Source organism: Lupinus angustifolius, chromosome LG18 (assembly GCF_001865875.1).
Source record: "Lupinus angustifolius cultivar Tanjil chromosome LG18, LupAngTanjil_v1.0, whole genome shotgun sequence".
NCBI classification, from domain to species: Eukaryota; Viridiplantae; Streptophyta; class Magnoliopsida; order Fabales; family Fabaceae; genus Lupinus; species Lupinus angustifolius.
The window spans coordinates 13,337,143-13,353,924 of NC_032026.1; the positions used below are offsets into that span (position 1 = coordinate 13,337,143).

Below are 16,782 nucleotides of genomic sequence, written 5' to 3' on the forward strand. Positions count from 1 at the left end.
GTTGTGGTCTTGTCTAATTAAATTTAAGTGGTATACATAAAATCTTGAGCTTTGATTAATATGTTTTAACTTTTTTAATTTAGTGTTTCAGAAACATATCTAGGTTAGAAAATGAAATAAAAATACTTTGTTTATTAACTTATTAAGCATGTTATTTGTGAATTATAAATTCAAATAGGGAGGAGTGCAACTGCCCCCATTTAAATCTAGATATTTACATTTTATGTCTTACATTTATATAGTTGTTTTCGAATCCAATATTTTACAGACAACACAAGTTATTTACGGTTAAAATAATTATATTTGTCAAATCAGGTGAAGTTAGAATATTTACGTTAAACATTTATAAAAAACAAATGATTAGTTTAATATATATGGTACAGCTTTAAAAGTAAATATAGAGAGCATATCATTGATTGAGAAATAAAAGGGAATGTCAAAGGCGTTTACTGAAAGTAGATGAACAAGTTAATCCCTGGCATAATCATTAGCCTCTAAACGGTGTTGTTACTATTATAGGACTTCTCAAGCTAGATTTTGGAGGAAAAAGGAAAATTTGAGAATCATAAAATACATTTGTAAGATGATTCTCATGCCTTCATTTTTCCTTCATTCCCCTTCAAAATCTAACTTTCAAATTAACTCTTAATTGATTATTATTATTTTTTGTTAAAAAAGTATATTGATCTGTCCTTAAAATAAGGTAATCTTGGATTTGGACTTATATGCCCACTAAGGCTGGGAGGAAATCAGGGGAAAATGTCAAAAAAAGGAAGATAATAAGTTGACTATAGTACATGATGATGATAAAGTGTGAGACAAAATTAGACTTGAATAAAATTAAAGTGATTACTAAGTAATGGAAAGAAAGGGGGATATGAAGATATTGAAGATGATAATTCACCAAATAATAATTATGAAAAAAAATCCGGTATTTCTCTTCAAATTTAGTTATATTAGTTAAATTGAAATATACCGTTTTCTTTTATTCGGTAAAAACTTATGGTGAATAAAAGTTCCTTATTTAAAGATTAAAGAATATCACCAAGATATATAAAACTAGTATTTAAATTAGGTATATCAATCTTCAATAAGTTTACATAACTCACTTAAAAATTCTATGTTACTGAATATGACTCGAAAAAGATTCTTAATACTAGTAGGGAAATCTTATAACGCTATTAATAAAAGACTTACTTTCTAGTACCTCCTTTTACATAAGTCTGTTGGATTAGGTGAAGAATTATTTTTTATTATGATTTAAGGAGATCTTTCGATCCATAAATTCTAATTATAATATTATGTTAAGATTTTATCTCAAAACTAATTGATATAAAGAGAAATATCTGAAGATGTACTTAAACTATGGTTATAATGAGAGATCACTTAGTTAGCAACACTACATCTCTCCCACATATGTATTGCACCAGTCAAGTTTTATTACAATTTATTTAAAAGGAAGAAGAGATTAAAAAGAGAGAAAATCGGATGATAAAAATGCTAGTTTTGCAACGAATTATCACCACCTGGACGCAAATTTTCAGCCTCGTTAATGATGAAAACATTGTCTTTTCACTCTTACAAAACGCATTATCCGCATAACTTTTCCTTTTGATGAAGAATTATTTCTCCCAAACATGATTATGTCTGATTTGATCGATAATTAATCATAAGTAGCCATCAAAATTGACATTGATGCCAACTTAGAAAACAAAGACTTTAAATTATTATCTACTACATTTTTGTGTTCTTTGGTCCTCATGCATGCCACGAATTCATGGAGGAATTCGAATAATATTGCACACTATTTCCAACGAGGTCTAATCCTATCCTAGTCTTACCTGCACTTTTAATAATTTAATAATAAAATTAAAAGAAGAGCCTTATGCATTATTTGTAGGTAGAGAAGAAATGGTGATAAAGAATATGAATTATGGATATGAATTATGGAATCCAACATGAACTTTGAACACTATACCAATACTTGTATTGGGATTTGGACACAATGTCTAACATACAAGATATGAGGACATAAGATTATAAGAATATACAACTAAATACGAAGATGGTATTAATATATTATACATCCAAAATTCCAATCTTCATAATTTTTTTTATAATTTGAGACAAGCGTCTAAGAGATGCGAAAAATATGTTGACTAAATGTCGAGATCGATAAAAATAATTTTAAATTGGACATTTGAGATAAAATATCTTACATATACTAAAACGTGTTAGAGAAAAATTGATCTTGTATGCGCAAAGAGACGTGAATACTTTCTGGATAGAAAGTAAAAATAAAAAAGAGAATGAACTTTTTATTTGGTACTATAAGGATTAAAGAGTAAATTAAATAAATTATATTATAATTTTGCAATAAAAAACATTGTATATTTTTGTTTCCGGTGGCATAAGAAAGTCCAAAATGAAATCCAAAGAAACGTTACTCTGCAATAGGCTTTGGGTAAAAGTACCAAAAACAGGTGTCAGTGCTGAGTAGCCAGATAGTTCAAGCTGTACACACCAGTAGTCACCAGAGAACATGCATTACTCTCTTTCAATCTTCACATCATAAAACACCAAACACAACTATCCCTTATAAGCTAAGAAATTGCACTTACAATGAAATGAAATAAAATACTACCTTATTCTTTTAATAATACTATATTATCCTCATGTAAAGAGTTAAAAGCATGATAACTTCTTAAACTCCTTACAAAATGAAACCACTCATTACTCAGTATATGTAAACAAAACAAATTTGTTTAAAATGTGATCAAAGGAAAGAAATATATCCAGAGTCATAAGGTGATGGGGTGATTAAAACTAACATAATCCAACATTACAAATATTTGAGCCTATAAATGAAAGTAAACACAAAATGTTTTACTAGTTAATAAATTTTCTAGCCTAACTTAAAAGTGGTAAGTAAAAGATTGATGTATAGGACCATATACAAAAGAAAACAGAGTGGAAGTATGATCATTTTCCAATAAAAAAGTGTCAGTTAAGAGCAGAAGAGAGAAAATACAATATGATATGAACTGCATTACTGTATAGCTGACAACTATGAAGTCATGCACTTAAACTAAACTATATTTTGTTATTAAGATTTATGTCCTTTCTTTCTCTATCACTATCTTATGTTGTTGCCACCACTACACTACTCTCTTCTCACTAGTACCTGCTTCAATAACATTAACACAAACTCTCTTTCTCTCTATCTTCATTCCTTTTTATAGAACTCTGCAACTTCAACTTGCCCAAAAAAACCAAACCCATTTTGTAAAACCCATGAAGTTCAAAACTTGTAAACTACCCACATGGCTTCATGAAACGCAGGCTCAAAAAACAGAGTGTTTGTAACCATGAAATGAGTTTGAGTTTTTTTATCTATTGTTGGGTGTGAATGAATGGGGTGCATGGTTTCTCTACTAGCTTCAAAGTTTGCATTTTTTCCTCCTTCTCCACCAACCTACCAGCTCAAAAAACGGGAAGACGGGAAGCTCACGGTGGTTTCTAAGGTGTCTCCGGCGGTGGTGATACCAAACGCTGCCGATGACAACTCTTTGGATGTTCTTCTTGTTGATACAAAACATGGTAACAAGATTGTAGCTTTCTATTTGAAGAACCCTTATGCACGTCTCACTTTGCTTTATTCTCATGGCAATGCTGCTGATTTGGGTCAACTCTATGATCTCTTTGTTCAACTCAAGGTCAATCTTAGAGTTAATCTCATGGGGTTAGTTGTTTCCTTTTCTTATTCAAATTACAATAATCATAAAACCAAAAATAGTTTGAACTTGTTTTTCTTCTGATTTTGTTGTTAATGTAGTTTTTGTTTTTATTTTCTTTTTGTCTTGTTCACATGTTATTTCATTCAACCTTACGTTACCTCTGACCCTTGTTTTGTATTATCTTGCTAGTTAAATGTATCTTAACCCTCTCTCATCTATTAAGAATATAATTTTCTTCTTCTAATCTTTTTAATAATTTGGTAGAACTTAGATCTAAAGTTAAGTGTATCTATGCTTTGCTTTTTACAGTTTGGTGACTTATTTATCTCTGTGTGTTTTTTTAGATCTCTTGGTGAGTGAGTGTGAATCAGAAATGCCAATGTCAATGCTTTTTACTAACTCAGAGTAACTCTTTTCAATGAAAGTAGAAAGTAGATGGAGTTGGATTTTTAGCACCTGAGGTTGGGCTCTCCTAAAGAAACAAACAAAAAATGGAAAAGTAAAAGTGAAAGGGGTGAAAAGTAGTTTTTATTTATGATTCCTTATTGATAGTCTGTAAATATCTTTTCCTGAACTCTCTTTGTCTTCAATTTTCACTTTCTTTTTCTCCTCTGTACAAAACTGTTAAGTACTTGAGTTTTTACCACTATATGGATGGGAACACTGCATTGCATTTTATTAGTCTTTTGTTGCTGTGACAGTTTTTTTTCTCCTTCCATGTTCCAACATTATCTTCTTCCTGTTTTAAAGAGTCAGCTCAATTGCTTAAACTTGTTAGACGTGAACATTGTCGTCTCACGCTAGCAAAAAAAAAAGACTAGTGTTTTCTTTACTTACACTTTTGAAAAACTGTCACCTTCATTGTCTCTCTTTTATGTGTTGATATATGCATATACCATATTTACCTTATCATTAAAACACTAGAAGCTTATCTTTTACTACAAGTCAAGTCACATTTGCACCAGAAGTTTCATTTCAAGATTTGATATGATTGACTATTGTGTCTTGAGCTCTACATAATGAGTAAATATGCATTTTAGCTCAAAAAAGGTTGGGTTGACATTAATTTAGTTTATTATTTGATTTTACCACTCAGCAAATTTCTCTCAATTTAGGCTATAAAGAGATTTGGTCAAGTCAAATTTGGAGATGGATGTGATCAATTGATGTAATTAACTTTTAAAAGAAGAAATTGATGTACACTCAATCTCTTGGGGCAACATTTTGGACTAAAGTTGAAGCTTAATATTTTCTGCTCCCTTTTATTTGCAGATATGACTACTCTGGATACGGAGCCTCTACTGGCAAGGTATGCTATTCTTCAACAAATGCAAAATGAGTTAGTTCCGTCGCATTGACTTACTACACCCATGCTCAAGCATAACTCTGTTTTTTGTAAAAAGGGTAGTTCCTAGATAGGGTAGAGTACTGTATGTCATTTTCTATTCTTGGCCAAGCGATTAGGGATGGCGAAGGAACCTGTTAATCTATTATGATCTATCTAATTACAATACAAAATTTGATGTATTGGATAAACTGAATCAGTTTTAGCTAATGGATGGTCATTGAACCGACCAAAATGTATCTATGAGTGTGTGTATATAAGGGATCAGATGATCTCAATATCGGAGTGTTGAAGTCGATAAACCTGATTATGCATATTTGATGCTACACATAGTTTGTCCTAAGCTTGGATAAAAGTTAAGGTTGTGTTAGGCAGTAGACACCTCAGTATGACGGTGTTGAAGAGTCTACAAATATGTCATAGACAAACCAATTGTAGTAATCCTATAACACTCGTGTCGTCACAAAGTCAATAGCCAAGTTAATTAGACTTTAGGGGGAGTGTTGGAAAATAAAAGAAGCCTTACATCGGCAAAAAATGAGATGAGTAAAGAGAGTACAAATGTTGGAGTGCACAAGTCCAATTGCCTAAAGCCTTAGGCATTTTGGACAAAGTTTCATCTCTAGCCCTATCGAACATGAAGAAGATGGGCGATGAGCTCATTCTCCTACATTGCTAGACTTATATGAGGTTCATTCTAAAGTTCAAAAGATATTCAACCATTAGAATTGATCAGATGATCTTAATGAATTATAAATATATCATCTTTTATACATCAATTTTACACTGCCAAATCACAATCCATCAAATCATAATAGTAAATTTGGGTACTGGTGTCTGTATTCATAAATAAGCACTTGTAAAATTAGAAATTATTTTAAGCTGAAATATATAATATCCTTGGAAGATAATATGTGTATTCACATGTATGCATACAATAGGATTCTAGTCATGCTAAATTTCTGACCAGTTTGATGTCATTACTATTGTAAATTTGTAATCTCTTTGGTGTACTAACATGGAAATGGAAGAACTCTTATTACAAGTTTGTGTAATGAGGCATGTCTCATTAGAATTAAATGGTAGTTTTTCTTTATCATAGATTCTATGAATACCATGTTGATATATTGAAAATATACTTCGAAATTATACAGCCTAGTGAATCTAGCACATATGCGGACATAGAAGCAATATACGGATGCCTTGAAACTGAATATGGAGTTAGCCAGGAAGAGATAATATTGTATGGACAATCAGTTGGAAGTGGACCAACACTTCACTTGGCAGCTAAGTTGCCAAGGTTAAGAGGTGTGGTTCTACACAGTGGCATTCTTTCTGGTCTTCGAGTGCTCTGTCATGTGAACTTCACATTTTGCTTTGACATTTACAAGGTAATATATGTAACAAGATTATTGATTATAAAGGAATTTATAGCTTGCACTTGTGTTTAAAGTCGGAATACTATATAAAATAAACATTGTTCTTGAGAAAAAATGTGACCTACAATTTAGTCCTATGAAGTTAAAAATTCTAACAATCTTAAAATTTGTCTTTTTCGTGGCAGATTTTAGCGACAATTTAGTCCCTATCAAGGATTATTTTGATTTATTATTTGAGATTCTTAGGGATTAAATTGAAATTTTCCATTTCTGAGACTAAATTGAAGGACACATTTTTCCTGAAGGGCAAACTTGGTTCTTTAAATTATCAACAAACTAGATATTAATGTTTAAATTAAGTAGTATATGTTATTTTCCTGCATTGTATCATGTGATCTAAATGTTTTTTTTCTATATCATGCAGAACATCAACAAAATAAAGAAGGTCAAGTGCCCTGTACTAGTTATACATGTGAGCATATGTTGCACTCTAATCATGTAGTTTTGCTACCTTTTTGCATCTGTTTCTGTTAACATTTAATGCACTGGACAAAGTAGTTAGTGTGCATAATGTTTCTCTGGTTTTGGAGCTTTTCATATATATAGTTTATGAAAATAAAAGAAAAAGGATAGCACTTCACTAAAGATTTTCGGATTAAGTTAGTGAGTGAGTAAACTTGTAGTGTGACTGTATTGTTAAAAGAAGATAATTTAAAGCACCAATGTCTCAGACATGAATGAGTGGTGACTAAGTATTTAGAGAAATTATCATATTGCATGTATTTTGAGTTTGCATCATTTGGCCCTTGTTTCTCAATTTTTCCCATGCCATTTCATGGAATGTGAACACCAACAATCATGTCAAAATCACCTTTTGACTTTATTCACTAGCATATGTATCTTCCATATCTCATTTCTCTGCTCCATGTGTGGGAAGGAGAACTTACGGAAAAAGTGATTGTTATTTATTGGCCAAGCTATGAATAGCACTTTCTAGAAGATTCATCTTGAATGAACTCTGAAAAAGGCTACCTCTACTTATATCTCATGTTTAAATCTTCATCTAAGCTGCTAAATTGTTTTGCAGGGCACAGAAGACGACGTTGTCAATTGGTTACATGGCAATAGACTATGGAAAATGGCAGGGGAATCATATGACCCCTTGTGGATTAAAGGAGGTGGTCACTGCAACTTGGAGCTTTACCCGGATTTCATACGCCATCTTTGCAAATTCATCCAAGAAATGGAGAATTTGACAACAGAAAAGCGCCTAATCAAGATTCGGCAAAGTGTGAATCTGCAATCAAGGTCTAACACTTGTTCCTGTTGCACACGCTGCAGCGAGAAGTGTTGTACATCTAATTGTCCCGAATGCTCGGATTGCTGCTGCATAAATAATGTTTCCTGGTCTCTCAACTGTCCTGAATGCTGTAAACCAAGTTGCTGCATAAAGTGTTGCCGACTACCGAAATTCTCAAATTGTTTTGGACCTTGCTGCTGCATAAAATGCTCAAAGCCTAGCTGTTGTGTAAAGTGTTCAATGCCTAGCTGCTGCTACCCTAAGTGTGCAAGACCAAGTTGCTACTGCATGAGTTGTTTCTGTTGTATGGGAAAACACAATGGCACAAATGGAAAACAGAAAGGATAAAGGTTAATATGCTTGTATAGATGGCCAGTGTTGCTAACACCCTTTAATATTATGAAGTGATTGGTGACATTTAGGAAAATGATATGATCCAATGTCCTCTAAATTTTTTTACCTTTAGTCTCTTAAACTCTATTGGAGTTTTTGACTCATAAGTATTGGTGTTTTAATCAACTTTCAAGGCAACTTTGGAGTGTGGAGTAACATAATTGTCTCTTCCCATTTTTTAAGTCTATTTAGTCATGAAACATTGACAATACTTTTCGGCCATTTCACTTATATCATGCATATAGGATTGAGTATTTAAGATTATGACCATCTATATTAATATTAATATAGGTGAAAAGGGTTGAATAATTTCTATAATGTTGTTAAACAATTTCTTTATTTTTTTAAACACTAGTTTTAAACTTTTATACCTTTGTTAAACCATTAATTCTATAATGTTGTGGGAACTAGTTTTACAAAGAACAAAATTGAAACTAAATTAGAGTACACTTTTTTCATGAATGAAAATTTTGAGTAGTTTAAAAAATTTCATTGCACAAAGGATGAAAGCAGAACGCAAGCAATTTCATGGGTTGGTGATAAAAGCCTAATTGCCATTTTTTCTGGTAAAAGTTAACATGCGATTGGCAAGGCAACAGAAAGTTATGTCGGTTATGAATTTTGACATGGATGGATAGTGTTGGTTCAAATCATTGGGTATGCTGCGAGAAGACCTAATCTTTATTCAAACAATGTCACATCTAAGTAGTAATCAGAATGTTTTCTCCATGTGTTGCTGTTAATGTTCGGTCATAAGTTTAATTATACAAATACAGAATGGTGTTCTAACTCGCTAGAGACCAGTTGGTTCAATACTCAATAGGGCCCAAAAGAAGTCATACTAATTGTTTTATCTACAAAATGTCAGTCTACTTGAGTAAGATCATGCTATTCTCTAATAAAAATAAAGATATTAAAAATTCAATTCTTGATAACAAAATTTATTATGAATGACAATCACGTATCTTGAAATATATTAGTTCCTTACACAACCTATATAACCTATATAGTATATTCTAGTTTTGTCTCTTTACTTTTCAAGCAAACCTATTTAAATGTTTATTTCATTATATATTTAAGGAAGTCAACAAGTCTACCTTTGAACATGTAAATAATTTTGCTTTTTTATATAAAGATAGATAATTCCAACAATTAAATTTCACTTTTATATATTTTTATATTGAAATTTTATGTATAATATAAATATTACTATATAATATAATTAAATTAAATATGTCAGATCATTAGAATTAATAGATATTTTAAATTGCCTAAAAGCTAACCATTAAGCTAAATAAGTTTTTTGAAAAACTTTTGCCTAACACTTTTATGAAAAAAGTTCGATATAGTCTGTTATAATAGGTCACGTAATATGTCACTAACACACCCTCCAATTTTGTTTCACTCATATTCACAACCACGTGAATTGCACATCCTACCATAAGTTATGTTGGTTTTTTTTTTCTCTCCTGCTAAATGCCTTAATTTTTTAAATTAGGTCATTCATCCCAACGCTATTTATGAGTGGCCCAAAACTTGTGTTGATAAATTAGGTCTTTTAAAAATATTTGATTAAGTTTTTTTATTTTTAAAACGGGTCGTTTATTGGTTTTTTAGTGAAGAACATATCTTAAATAAAATTAATTGTTATCAATTAATACTAACACAAGTAAAAATTGTATAGATATCAACTACAATTTAATAATCAAAAATTTATTATTAGTGCCAATGATATATTTAATTTTAGAGATATAATATGAATATGATGTAAGCTGAATATATAAATTTTGATGACAAAATTATATCATGCAATTATTCATTCTGTTTATAATTGTGAGTGTTGATTATAAATATTAGTTTTTTTGTGTGCCAACTCACTATTTGTTGTTTAGTTTATTAGTTGTAGGAAATATAAACTATTGATGGGGTAAAATTGAGCAATACCAAACTATATCATCTAATTTTATTAATTTCCTTTAGAATAGCAAGTGTGTGTGTATATATTATTTTTATTATGATTTCTTTCCTTATCATAATCGTATTATTTAATGCATTTTGTATTACAAAAGAAATTTTTAATGAATAATTGAATATCTCACTTTCATTATTTAAAAAGGAGTTTTTGACTCATTTTTTATAAGCCCTGATAATCGACACTTTTCGGTATTAATACAGTTTACATATATGTTCATTGACATGTAGTCGTAGAGCAAAACAGAATCATATATGCACACGAAGACACAAAGAGATATTGATACTTGTTCAAGTGTGTGGCCTACGCTCACATGAATTCAAAGAGGAACCCATATAATGTGGGGTCATGGAAAAAAGTTCCTTTCAAACTTTATGGTATGGATAGACAAAAATATCTGATGTGTGTATACCTATAAAATTACTAGAAAACAATAGTAATAGTTTATGGATGGAAATAATTATTATGTCATCGGTATATTTATAAATTTATCTTTTAATTATATATTATATTTTTATTACCACTTTAATATTATATATTATATAATTTATTATTATTTTATAATAAATTTTAGTAATTTAAATATAATCATATTTTATTACTCATATAATAATTACATTTATTTATTGATTATAGAGAAATATAACTATGATAAAAAAATTGTTGGGCCTCGATAAATAATATGAGTACGAGTAAACATTACTTGTATCTGCCCTATTTTTATATCTACTTTATGGCTCTAGTGTGACACATGATAATATAATACATACAGAGTTATGAACATTCCCCATTATTATATCTATTTTTTATAACCAAAATTTTTATAAAGAAATATATTGTAACGAATGTGTGAGTTCTTATTTTTACTTTTAAAAGTAGAAAATTATATCATTATAAGTAAATGGACAAAAGAGTTATAATATATTGTTTTGCAATTGTTTTAACATCATTTGTTTCTCTCGAATAGAATATAATCCTTAGTTAGTGTCTTATATAAAATTAAAATATTCAATATTTTATTGGAAAAATGGTATTAATCCGAACAATAAAAATCCATTAATGCTTCCCTTAAAAATATTCACCAACCACTGTTGCTCACTTGAAATTGTGAATGTAGTTAAAAGATTATAGTTGTACAAGAAACATATTAAGCTAGGGCTATCCAGTAAAAATTATTTATGAAATTAGCTAAAATTTGTTAAATGACTAAATAAATTATAATAATTTGATAAAATTCGTGGTAATTTTATATTTATTTAATTACATAATTCGGTAAAGTATTAATAATTATTTCTACGGTTGCTACTATAAATTATTGAAAGCTCTTATTGTTTTTGAAGAGCTATTTGAAATAGCTTACAACTTCTTTTTTAAAGTTACAAACTCCTTCCAAATTTCTTTTAGGAAATGAATTTGTTGTCTGAGTCAAATAAGTACGAAATACCTTAAAAGTTACAAGTTGGCATTGTAGGATAATGTTTTTCTTACTTCCTCCTAGGCGTGAGCAAGATCCAGTCTGACCCGTAAATCTGTCTCAATCCGATAATTTAGGGACGAGTCTATGTCTGGGTTACTCGGTCTGTTCCTTGTAGTTATATATCAAAAATAGTTGTATAAGTATCTATCAATACTCATTCATTATGTTCAGTCCACATAACTCAAATACCTACAAGCACACATCATATCCAGACCACTTATTATACGATCCTTATTCCTTACCCTTTTTTTATTGTTTAATTTCCTAGATAGTAAGGACCGTTGCGACTCGGTAAAGGATGCTACGACGCTTAAGTGTTAGTTATTTTTTTCTTCTCCATTGTTTAATTCGTTACCTCTTTGTTTTTTCTTCTATAATTTTCACTCACACGATTGTGATAATTTTTATTTTGAATGATGCAATTTATGGTTTATAGTTTATATACTGATGTATGTGAAATGCAAGTTTTAGTTGAGTTTATATATTGTGGTATATTACCTGACCTTATATCCTTATTTATAATTGTTAAAGTTTTAAATTTTTTATCTTTAATGTGATTAAATAAAAGTTTATTGTTTATGGTAAACATGTACTGTTGTCCTATTTCTTTTTAAAAAAGTCATGAATGTTATGTAATTAAATATTTTTATTTGTTTTTGAAACACTTCACCGCGTCTTATACTCTTTTGTTATTTTTATAAGATAATTTCGATAGTTTTACACGGATTAATGATAGTAAAATTATTAAATTTATCAATAATTGTATGTAGTTTATAAAAATTATCATTCATTAATGAGATTATATAATTTTTTCTTTCCACTCAAAATGTTTAGATAAATGATGATTTTTCGGTAACATATGTGTAAATGGTGCAAAAATGTCAAAATAATCTTATAAAAAGGGTGCAATAACAAAAACCAAACCGACAAAGTTTGAGTATTGATATTTTTTGTTATAAATCTGTTTACACCATAAGAAAATAATTTGTCATTTTCTTATAGTATAAGAAGATTTACAATTTAATTTTGTATTAAGGTATACTCCATCTACTTGCAAAAATTGTAAACTTAGAGAATAAACACCTATTTCAAAATAACACTTATGATTTTCAGATAATATTAAAATAATAATTTATCAATAGAACCCCTATCTGGAATCTAAATTATGAGCAATCATAATAAATTTATAGGTTATAATAGGAAATCATTTATTATTTTTTATGGATTTCAATAAAATTAATTGCATTTTTTAATATGTGTTTTTCTATTTACCCATAATTATTTTAAAATGCATCAAGTATATTTTTCATACAATTTGTCAGTGTTCTGAATCAAATTAAAAAGTTAAAAAAATGCATTAAATGCATATGATTAGTATTCTAAAATATCTTTTATTTAGAAATGCAGGATTTTTAGCACTATATTATTAGGATGGCAAAATGGGCTTGGCCCAATGGGCCAGCCCATTCGGATAGGTGTTTTTAGCGGGCAGGGCTGAAGGCTTTAGCTCAAAAGCCCGTATTCAACCCGTTTTGGGAGCCCGTTTTTTAGACGGACCATGGATGGTCGGGCTAGCCCGGCGGGCCAACATTAAGATTAAAGTTCATTCGTATATCATGTTGTTCATTGCAATTAAGATTAAATTTTTACAATTTTAACTTATGTTTGGATGCTTAAGCATATAATTCTGCTTTCTCTTTATAAAATGAACACTTAATATCTCATAATGTACTTATCTATTATCTTCACTCTTATCCAATTATTGTACTTGTTATGAGATAAAGGTGAAGTTTCGTTGATAATTAGAGGTGTTTGAATCAAATTTAAACATTTAATTAATTGAAATGGAAAATTGAAAACTCAAATAGAACTACTGATTTTGATTCCTTTTAGAAAATTAATTGAATTTGACTGAGTTTCAATTTATATTTTTAATGTAGTCGAATTCAAATTAAATTGAGTAATATATATATTTTATTGTGATTGATTTATAATATAATAGTTATGATTCTTATACACTTTTTAAAATTTAGGAGTTATAAGTTCTATTGTGAACTGAGAGTCTAAAAGTTTAAGATTATGGTGGTTTATTATTTAGAATTTACAAGTTTGGTACTAATGCAATATGTTATTATGAGATTGTGTCTTTTGTTTATGATTTTTTGTTTTAAAAGACATTTATGAATTGTTTGAATTATTTATTGTTGTCTAAAAGCTTTAATGTGTGTTTTGAAAAAAAAACAAAACGGGCCAGCCCTGCCAAATATGGGACAGACTGACATTTTGAGCCCTTTTAACAATAAGGGTCGGGCAGAACCAACCCATATTCTAACGGACCAAAGGTGGGTCGAGCCGGGCTGGCCCATATTGCCACCCCTGTATACTATACATCCTTAATTGTCAATAAAGTAAAATACTTCCCAAAAAGTATAATACTAGTTTCCGAATCAATAAATTTCATCCCAGTGTGAAAGATATATTAAACTTGAGAATATTTTTCAAAAAATAATTTTAAATACTAGCACTTAATTCTCGTTCAAACATTTTAAATTTTACTAATATTAGTCATTCCACTTAAATTAAGCAGTGTTATAAAACTCGGCCCAAACTGGTCGGTCCGATCGGTTCAATCATAAATAGGACATCTAATTGATTCAAGTCTCTCATCTAACCGATTTTGTAACAAATTGGGTTGACTCGGTTAATCTAAATCTAAAATTAGTGACTCGGGTAGTCGGACCGGTTGAACCGGCCGAGTCAATCAAAATTTTTTTTTTAAAAACAACCAAATTATTGATGTCGTTTTTGAGTGAAAAACAAGTATTTTTAACTTATTTATAATTATGTTTGTCATTTGTTAGTTTACATTATAACAAAATCTTCATTGTTTAATTTAGTTTTTAAACTTATTGTATGTTTTTGTTGTAGTTAAAACATAGTTCATATGTTGTTTGATGATGTTATCAACTTATTTATGTCATTTTATAATAGTAAAATGTTCTTTTTGTTGTTTAATTAGACATTATAATGTTTTTAAATTTTGAGTTTACCACCATTAAATATTGTTATGTAATATTATGAATTTTTTAGAATTTTTAATGCAAACTGAGTTAACCGGTCAAACCATTAATCCACTGGTTGAACCAGTGACTCATTGACACAGTACCCTGACTGAGTCATTGATCGGTCCAAATTTAATAACATTAAAATTAAAGGTAACAATTCATTTGAGTTTGTGATATTTTTTTAGTGGACACTGCTAATTTAATTCATAATAAATTTGAATTACCATTTTAATCCAAAATTTTAAAAATGAAAACTCACATTAGTCCTTTCAGTATTTCGTATTAGTTAATGTTAACAAAATTGCTCACGTACCAGGTTAATTGCACACGTGATAATTTCACACCGAAAATATTGTCAACTCAGCTGTGTTGATTTTTTTAAAAAATAATTAGTATAAAAGATGATGTTGTTTTATATCATTTTATTCCTCATTGCCATTTTCAAGGAAAAAACAATTATTTTAATCTCTCAAAATTTTGTAAGTATTATATTAGTCTTTATTGGTACATTAAATTTTGAACCATAAACCAATTCTTTTTTATTCCAAATCATCCTTATTGATATTAAGTCATGCTTTAATTTATTTTGATTGGACAAATTTTTGTGAACTTTTCACTCTTTTAATTTACTTATTTTAACTTTTGAACAAACCTTTTTTTTTAACTTTTGGAGAAAATTCATGTTTTAGGTCCTAGAGTATTTTGTGGAACTTGGCTGGGATCAAATAAAAGACCATCATCTCTTCTTCATGTGGGAAGTGATATATAGTGGTTCTCCTGTTGGAGACACCATCTCTTATAACAGAATGAGATCACCTATCTTAAAATGAGTGTATCCTTATGTCCCTATCTAATGAGTTTTTTTCCAAGTAATATAAATATGTGAATCTCTGTCCCTTATAACAAGTGTTATGATTTCTGCATATGAAATCGCTTATGGACAATATTGCACTAAGATTGTCTTAAAAAGAAAATTATAATGTTTTCAACAGGTTGGGAAAGTCATCATGTATGAAAAGTTCATAAGGTGTATTGAAAAACAAATACTCAACTAATTTGTAGAACCCATTGCAATACATGTACAATAGATCAAGAAACCTTGTTCTTGGAACCATTAATTAGTTTAGGCAATTTTTTTGAGTCTTTATTACTAATGGTATATCCCATCAATTCCAAGATATTACAAGTTTTCCTTGCTTTATTGAATTTTTTATTATGTTGCATTTGCATGTAGCTATTTTCTTTTTGTTCGTATTCTCACAATGTTGCTCCAAAGGGAAAATTTATTGCATTTGTATCAGAAGACGAAAAGACAGACCACACAGAATCTTCTATGACCTCTTTGATGAGATATTTTGATATATGACATATATGAACAAGTCATCAATAAATCAACCTTAGGCACAAATAAATTAAAGAAACTTCTGAAAATTTTGTTCAATCAAAATGAATTAAGGATAACTTGATAATAAGGATGAATTGGTGTGAGGAAACATGGTTTAGAGGTTAATATAATACTTATGAAAATCTTGAAAGGATAGAATGAATGTTTTTACTTAAGGCTGATGGGTGGGAGAAGATGTTATAGAACAACATCATTTTGTCTATTTAATTTATTTTTTTAAAAATAACATTTAAAACAACATAATTTTTACAAAAAAAATTAGTGTAAAATGGTCAGATGTTAACACGTCAGGTCAACAATTCTATTAATGTTGACACATGAAAGACTAAAACAGATTTCTGTTTTAATAGTTGAGAATCAAAATGATAATTTAAATTTATAGAATAATAGTATGAATAATAAATATAAAAAGACCCTAATAATTAATTATTCTTAAATTAATAAATAGAGAAAATAATAAAATAACAATTATCAAACTGGATCCACTTAGTATTCTTTTTATGGGTCTTATTAATTAATAAATGTGTTCTTCAGGAAACAATAAAAAAATATGGAAAGTGATGCATTACCTTTTCAAGCATATAGAATAATTGTTATAACCTAATTAGAATTTTTGACTTTAAGCTATATAGCTATATTTAAGATTATAATATCTATATACTATAAATATAATTTTTTTATAAATAATAAATATATCGTTGAATTATTT

The 16,782-nt window shown here is 29.1% G+C and overlaps 1 protein-coding gene across 2 annotated transcripts; it reads left to right on the forward strand.

Annotated features, from left to right (window-relative positions):
* LOC109332225 (protein ABHD17B-like) lies at positions 2,999 to 8,280 on the forward strand. Of its 2 annotated transcripts, XM_019567132.1 has the most exons (5): positions 2,999 to 3,742; positions 5,010 to 5,046; positions 6,237 to 6,473; positions 6,886 to 6,933; positions 7,549 to 8,280. In XM_019567132.1, exons 1-5 carry the CDS (start codon positions 3,414 to 3,416, stop codon positions 8,107 to 8,109), a joined length of 1,212 nt encoding a protein of 403 aa, XP_019422677.1. In that variant the 5' UTR covers positions 2,999 to 3,413; the 3' UTR covers positions 8,110 to 8,280. The 2 variants fall into 2 exon arrangements, with proteins under 2 accessions (XP_019422677.1, XP_019422678.1); XM_019567133.1 differs by lacking the exon at positions 6,886 to 6,933.

Excerpts from the sequence above, each read along its gene's own strand:
- LOC109332225 (XM_019567132.1), top strand. The coding sequence starts at position 3,414 with ATGGGGTGCATGGTTTCTCTACTAGCTTCAAAGTTTGCATTTTTTCCT. Across the intron at positions 3,743-5,009 it reads CTTAGAGTTAATCTCATGGG|ATATGACTACTCTGGATACG; the intron begins GTTAGTTGTTTC and ends TTTTATTTGCAG. Across the intron at positions 5,047-6,236 it reads ACGGAGCCTCTACTGGCAAG|CCTAGTGAATCTAGCACATA; the intron begins GTATGCTATTCT and ends GAAATTATACAG.